This window comes from Alosa pseudoharengus, unplaced genomic scaffold (genome assembly GCF_046254945.1).
Source record: "Alosa pseudoharengus isolate Yale_2024_CS ecotype anadromous, Long Island Sound unplaced genomic scaffold, YU_APseudo_1.1 YU_APseudo_1.1_scf_9, whole genome shotgun sequence".
NCBI lineage: Eukaryota > Metazoa > Chordata > Actinopteri > Clupeiformes > Clupeidae > Alosa > Alosa pseudoharengus.
Genome location: NW_027468881.1, coordinates 15,696,425 through 15,703,924, shown reverse-complemented (window position 1 = coordinate 15,703,924; position 7,500 = coordinate 15,696,425). Strand labels below are relative to the sequence as shown.

The 7,500-nt window shown below is 47.4% G+C and overlaps 1 protein-coding gene across 1 annotated transcript in view; it reads left to right on the top strand.

Annotated features, from left to right (window-relative positions):
* The window catches only part of LOC143115431 (rho GTPase-activating protein 39-like), a 91,843-nt gene that overhangs the window by 25,554 nt on the left and 58,789 nt on the right, over positions 1-7,500 (top strand). The window contains exon 2 of the mRNA XM_076277459.1: positions 3,965-4,456. Coding sequence (XP_076133574.1) covers positions 3,965-4,456 — 492 coding nt within the window. The remainder of the gene's footprint in view (positions 1-3,964; positions 4,457-7,500) is intronic.

Below are 7,500 nucleotides of genomic sequence, written 5' to 3'. Positions count from 1 at the left end.
TATGGGTGCAGTTTGGCCTGTGCCTCGGCTCCGTGTGGCCACTCAGGACTGGGTTTGTGGGCACCATACCCGATTCATGCCACATGCGCTTCTGGACGGCAGCGCTGGGAAAACACAACTGTGTGTGAGAGAGAGAGTGAGAGAGAGAGAGAGAGAGAGAGAGAGAGAGAGAGAGAGAGAGAGAGAAAGGGTGACATGAGCGATGGAGAGAAAGAGAGAAGGAGAGCTCTCCGTTGTGGTTTAGCATTTGAGCGGCGTTATGGGAAGAGTTTTGTAGGCCTCCGCCCTTATGTTTTATTTGAAATAAAGGGATATGGGAGAGGCCTGTAGCTCATTCACAAGAGCCTGTTTCCACTAATGACTTAGTTAGCAATGAGCTTTAGCAATAGCAGTGATAAAATGTTTGAACTGCATGTTCAATGTACAGTACATCATGAAGATAAATGTGTATTCAGTAGTTCAGGCTGTTTCAGCTTGAACACTATGGGGAGCTTTAAATATGGCTCAAAGGATCCACATGACCTCTGAGAGGGGTGGCTTTCTGCTGACTCAGGAGACCCACTGTGGCCATGTTGAAAAACCACAACAGGTGTGTGTGTGTGTGAGAACCCATTTGACCTTATTTGACTGGACTCTTTCTCTCTCTCTCTGCCCCCCCCCCCCCCTGCTTAATGTGTTTACAGATGTATGTGAGTGTGTGGATGGACGTGTGTGTGTCCATAGTTTGTGTGCACTGTGCACGTGTGCTTTTGGTGACCTTACTTTTAAGTTCAGTGTTCTCGGGGGGGAAATCGATAGAACACAAGGTTCTGTTTCCTCTCAGGCGCTCTAACAACTCCACACATCCACAATGTTTCCACCGAGTTGTTTTCTTTCCCTGCAGTCTTACTATAGTTTTAACAAAGTGTAAAAACAGACCTCAAAAAGTTCTTACTAAGCAGGAGCTACTTTAGTCAGATGAATTTGACATTATTTTGAGTACACAATAATTTCCTGCAGTTATTTAAATAAACTCCATGTATGTGGCTTCAGACACATGCAATGCATCTAAGGGGCTCCGGCACGTATCCACTGAAGTGTTACTGTATTTTTTTCTATGTGTGTGTGTGTGTGTTTGTGTGTGTGTTTGTGTGTGTGTCTGTGTGTGTTTGTGCCAGTGTGACAGTGCGTGTGTCTCTGTGTGTGCGCATTTGCATTTACCACTAATTGCTCATCAAAGAACAGTAGCTATTTATATACATACAGTAGGTAGCTGTCAGTTTTGTTCTGCAAGCCCCTTGTGCTGTAGCTGAGTGCAATCCCAGGTGAGAGGTGAGGGCTGCCTTCTCTCTCCTCTCCTCCTCTCCTCTCCTCTCCTCTCCTCTCTTCTCTTCTCTTCTCCTCTTCTCCTCTCTTCTCCTCTCCTCTCCTCTCCTCTCCTCTCTTCTCCTCCTCTCTTCTCTTCTCTCTTCTCCTCCTGTCTTCTCTTCTCCTCTCCTCTCTTCTCCTCCTCTCTTCTCCTCTCTTCTCTGGCTCAGGCTCCCACAGGGCTTACAGGCCTGACAGACAGGCGGTTAGGCAGCACTCTGTCCCCTGTGCCCTCTGGTCCTGCACCAGCACGCCACCGCTGCCTGGATTAGCCGCAGCAAACCAGCTCAGGGTTTACCTGTGTTGGTGTGTGTGGGTGTGTAATGTACCGAAAAGAAGTTACATTTAGAGAGTGGTTTCAAACTCGAGACTCGACTTGCCTTCTTGGGCTGAAGCTAATTGACGTTTAAAAGTCATCGGAGAGCACTGACAAAGGTTTCTGACATTTCTAATTCTCACTGCAAACACTGTGTGTGCGTGTTTTTACATGCACGTGTCACTGTGCGTGAGCATGCTAAAATGATTGTTTGTGTGTTTGATTTTTTTAGTGTGTGTGTGTGTGTGTGTGTGTGTGCCATCTGGGAGTGTGCTAGAGAGGTTTCCTAATCCCGTATCTACAGCCTTTGTTTTGCCTCTTGGTAAAAGCAGATTAAAGCATGTGAGTGTAAGAGAGGAAAGGCCAACCTGCCTGCCATCTCTCTCTCTCTCTCTTTTATCCCTCTCTCTCTCTCTCCCTCTCTCTCTCTTATCCACCTCTGTGCTTTACTATCTTTTTCCCATTCATCCTCACTTCCTCTCTCTCTTTCCCGCTGTCCTCCGATACTCGACTCTCTTATCCACCTCTGTGCTTGCTTATCCATCTCTTTATCTTTTTTCATTTCCTGTATTTTCTCTCTCTCCGTCTTTCCATGATCTTCAGCTCTGCTCTCTCACCTGAGGTGTGTTTACCGGAAGGTCATTAACGAGCACATCGTCTCAACTCCTGCCAAGTGTGAGTCACCGGTGATAACCAGTGTGTCTGGTCTTGCACAGGCTCAGTAAGGTTAGCATGCGGGCCGGTGACCACAGAGTGGGTTTTGAGGCTACAGAAGGACAGCCGCCCACTACCCCCCTACACACGCACACCTGTCAATCACAACAACAATGGTTGGCCTGTAGTCTATAGATAACAAACAAAGGAGTTTAAAGGTACACGCTGCAGTTTTAATCCCATACATTTTTTTTTTTGTCAAATTCAGCAAATGGCTCCTGTCTTCTTGGTGTCCATTCTGTGTATGCATTGAAACAAACTCTGTTCATACACACTCCTGGCTCTGTAAATGGGAAACAAACAAGTAGAGGTGAGCCATACACTAGCCAAGCCAATCAACATGAGCCATACACTAGCCCAGTCAATCAACACAAGCCATACACTAGCCCAGCCAATCAGTACGTCACTTTCAGAAGCATGGAAGGAAAAACTGAGCTGCTGACCACAAATATGTACACCCTTTCACAAGAATAGTGGACTGTACCTTTGAGACACTTTTTAATGACATCACATATTAGCTGTGTATTTAAGGTTCATGTTGCACTTTGTGTCAAGACATAAAAAAAAACACTTGTCAGGTGCACAGGCATTTGGACCATGGTCAGCACTGGTTGTCATAACAAATATGTTTGTGTAGTGTGACATGCTATGGCAACCTGATGTGAATCGCAGAATTGAGTCTGTATTTTCGATTAGCTCGCGAGTTGATGTGTGTGTGTGTGTGTGTGTGTGTGTGTGTGTGTGTGAAGTGAAATATCTGAGGAATTAGACGAGCGCTGTGTGAGCTACACCTCATGTGGTGTGCTGAGTGTAACATCAGACTCCTGATATTACTAGAGACGAGGCTGTGGTCATCCAGTAATGCTATGACAACGGCTGTGGTATTGGGCCTCCTGCTGTGTGCTGGACAGCAGATTAACTCAGAAGACAGAGTGGAATGTATATCAAGAAAGAACTTTGCTGTGGGTGCCAAGTGAAAATTGGCAATAAGCATCAGATACGAGGACATTGTTCTGTATGTCTTGTGGTAGAACCTAGGCATCAGGCAGTAACTCACAGACATAATACTCTCAGACACAGGGGTATCAGGGCAGATTTGGACTTGTGCTGAATAATTTTAGCATGACCAACATCGGCCAATTTGGTAACCTGCTGGTTACCCACCTGTTATGCTCATTTTTCCACTAAATCAATCCTTCTGTATAGCAGGTTTTGATTCATTTATTGTCAAGTATTTTGGAATATAGATGCGATTTAGGAAAACCTTTCACATGGTGCGCTTAAAAGTCCTTGATTTTTAAGACTCTGATACCATCCTAGCAACATTCTGGACACTGTCCCCTAGCAAAATCCTGGATGCCATCCTCCCAATATCTTGGATGTTGCTAGGATGGTCAGAATTCTAAGTTTGTAAAATTGTGATTTGAAGGGTTTTCCCAGATCGCATGACATATACAGTATATATTTATTTAAATGATCCTATATTGTGAATAAGGATGATAAGGGTCTAATAGCGACACATGTGGCTGCCAAGACCTCGACTCTCTGTCCTCACTGTGTTCCTCTCCATCTCCCTCCCCTGTGCAGCTCTGATTGGGTGGAGATCCTGGAGCCGCGCTCGCATGAGCGCATGTACGTGAACCTGACGACGGGCGAGTGCGGCTGGGAGCCGCCAGCCGGCATGCCGGTGCGCCAGTCGGACGGCAACCAGTGGTGGGAGCTCTTCGACTCGGCCAACAGCCGCTTCTACTACTACAACTGCACCAGCCAGCAGACGGTGTGGCACCGGCCCACGGCCTGCGACATCGTGCCCCTCGCCCAGCTGCAGGCCATGAAGCGGAGCTCCGAGAGCGAGCTCAGGGGCATCGGGAGGCCCCAGAGGGGCAGCGGTGGCGGGGGAGCCCTGCCCGGTGGGGCTGGGGGGCTGGGGGGAGCTGCGGCAGAAGGAGAGGGGCGGAGGACGCCGCTACTGGGACTGAGTCCAGTGCCGCCCCCCCAGGAGCTGGACAGTGTCAGCGGGAGAGAGACGCCTTCGACAGGGAGAGGGGACAGTCTGGATGGGAGACGAGAGGCGGTTAGGTGAGTGTGACGGCGCACACACACACACACACACACACACACACACACACACACACACACACACACACACACACACACAAACACACACACTCACACACACACACACACACACACACACACACACACACACCTACATACACACACACACACACACACACACACACACACACACTCACACACACACACACACACACACACTCTCTCTCACACACACACACACCCACACACACACACACTCACACACACACACACACACACACACACACACACACACACACACACACACACACACACACACACTCTCTCTCTCACACACACACACCCACTCACACTCACACTCACACACACATACTCACACAGGCCAGTGAAGTGCAGTTATTCTTGCCAGCCGTTAGGTTCTGAGAACCCTCCCTGTACTTCCTCATTCTCTGTCTCTCTCACTTCACGCTCAGCTAATTCTAGGAATGATGTAATTCAAAGACACATGCTCGTATCAGTTACACACACACACGGCCAATAAAATGGGGTCATCTGTAGTATCTCTTCATCGGCCGTTAACCACCTAACAGACAGAGGCAGAGAGAGACAGTGTCTGTTTACAGTTATCTGTCTTTGGTTATTCAAACATAAACCACAGATAAGTTTCAGTAGAACCAGTGAAAGGAAGCAAGTAGGAAGAAGTGAAGAAAAAGATAAATACTGAGAGAGGGTGGAGAATTCAGTGGAGAAGATGTGTGTTGCTTTGGTTAAGTATTACTGACAATGGCAAGAGATTAGTGTGATAATTACTACATATGACTAGCACATGTCTAGAAATGGATAAAATGTATTGGTCAGTGTAATGAGGGAGGGGGGGCAGAAAAGCAAGAGAGATATTAAGGAAGTAAGATGGAGATCATAGAAAGGGAGAGAGAGGAAGTGAGAGAGATATGGCATGTACCCTAAGTGGCTTTGTCCAGTGAGACAGCTGTAGGAATTGTTTGAGAGGAGGAGGTGTGTGTGTTTGTGTGTGTGTGGGGGGGGGGTCTAGTTGCAGTGGTTAATGGGATTGTTTAGTCACAGCGTCCACAGGCTGGTTAAAGCTGCCCTTGCTCTCTCTGGAGCCCTATTGCCCAGCTGGGGACCCTGCCTCACCATCCTCCCCTTCGCTCAGCCTGTGATCCTGTTAGCCTCAGAGCTCTTAGCCACCAGCAGGACGCACGGGGGGATGAGACCGTCTGATGGCCAGCTGAACACTGGGCACAGGCTAGCTGGCTAGCAGGGGAAGCGAGGCTAATGACTGGACTGGGAGCACACATTTGAACACAGCACCCTGGGGTGGTACGGGCATAACCCACAGCGTGGGCATCATGTCATGAGTGGTCTGGTTTGCCCTCTGACTCTTAGAGGGCTGAATGAATGGAGAATGGACCCAGGCCATAGCAGAATGCCACCTGAATACTGTGAGAGGGAAACCATGGTCTTGTGTACAGTACTCAGCTTGGTTTACAGTCTAAACGTGATAACACATGGGGCAACAGTTTGAGCAATGTCGCTGGACAGCCGCCTAACTGGTTCCCTGTGTTTTGATTTGCCTACTGATGATGGAAGCTCTCAAGAAGAGCCTTTGTTGGCCAATGTCAAAGGGAATGTGCCTGAACAACACCACTCAGTAACACTGCCCAGCAGCATTGCGCAAAATGTTTCCTTGTGTATCATCAGTATAAGATGAACGTGTCCTTTCTATTTTCAACCAGTTTTCTAAAATGTGTAAATGAGTTACATAAAACCTTGAAGAATGTTTCAGCATGCCCTTTTAGCATGACAATCTAGCATTACCACCCTTTTATAAGGTTCTAAGGAGACCCATTAGGACAAGACAAAGAGCCAATAAAGCACATTATTCTTTGGAATGTAGAATGTGTGTTCTTTAGAATTTGAGCATGTTCCAGGAACTCGGGGTCTTCATTCAGTGCCTCTGCTAGACAGTGTACTACTACTCTCTTCAACAATGTCAGTGCAAACGCACATGCAAATCAGGACTAAGGCAGCATGCTCTCTCCTGAGCTGTGTTTGTATGTGGATTTGGCTTAAGCGTATCATGGGATGGAGTTTGTGGACAATTTGTGTTGGTATATCCATTAGAGATGGCAGGTCTGTGCTGCAGTACAGTAAGAGAGATTAAGGTGGTGGCGGTACAAAGCTGCTGGGTTTCTCTTGTGGTTTTGCGTGAAACTGCTTTGAGGCCAGAACTTATGTTTGTTGTTGTTACTTGCCAGTAGTTGTTGTGGTTACTTTAGGTTTGAGAAGTGCTTGTTTCCTCTGGAATTTTGCACAGACTCCTCAGGACTGCCTGCAAAAACCTGCCAAACTCTGTTGGATACTGGAAATCAGAATCCTGGCAGGCTTTGCCTGGAGCGTAATGACACGCCATTCACACAAATTTTCTCTACATTTCCCCTTTCTGTTTCTTTTCCCCCTCTCTTTGTGTTTGACTGATGACAAAAAATCAACTCAGCAGGATGTAGAGGGCGACTCCCGTCAAACCACTTTCCAGACACGCTCAGGGCAGCTGAGGCTCTCCACACAGTCTGACTCAGAGACTCAATGCAGAATTACCATCATCATCATCATCATCATTATCATCATAGTCACAACCACACACACACATACACACACACACACACACACATATTTAAATGAAAACACAGAAGCCATAAACTTGAGCTTTTGCTTTTCCCCTAAATCACCACTTTTCTGCTCCACTTCAGAATGACACACACACACACACACACACACACACACACACACCTGTCAGCACACGACAAGGGGGTTAATGGGTTGGTGGTTTGCGCCGAAAGGATTGTGCGGTTTGGGTGAACTGAAGGAAACCTGACTGGACTCCTGTTGAATACCTCTACTACTACTACACACACAGGCAACAACCCCCCCCCCATCATATGCAAATACACATACACAAACACACACACACACACACACACACCCACACACACACACACACAAGGTATATAGCAGTGGCCTTATAAGGTCTCTAGTAGAAGCCA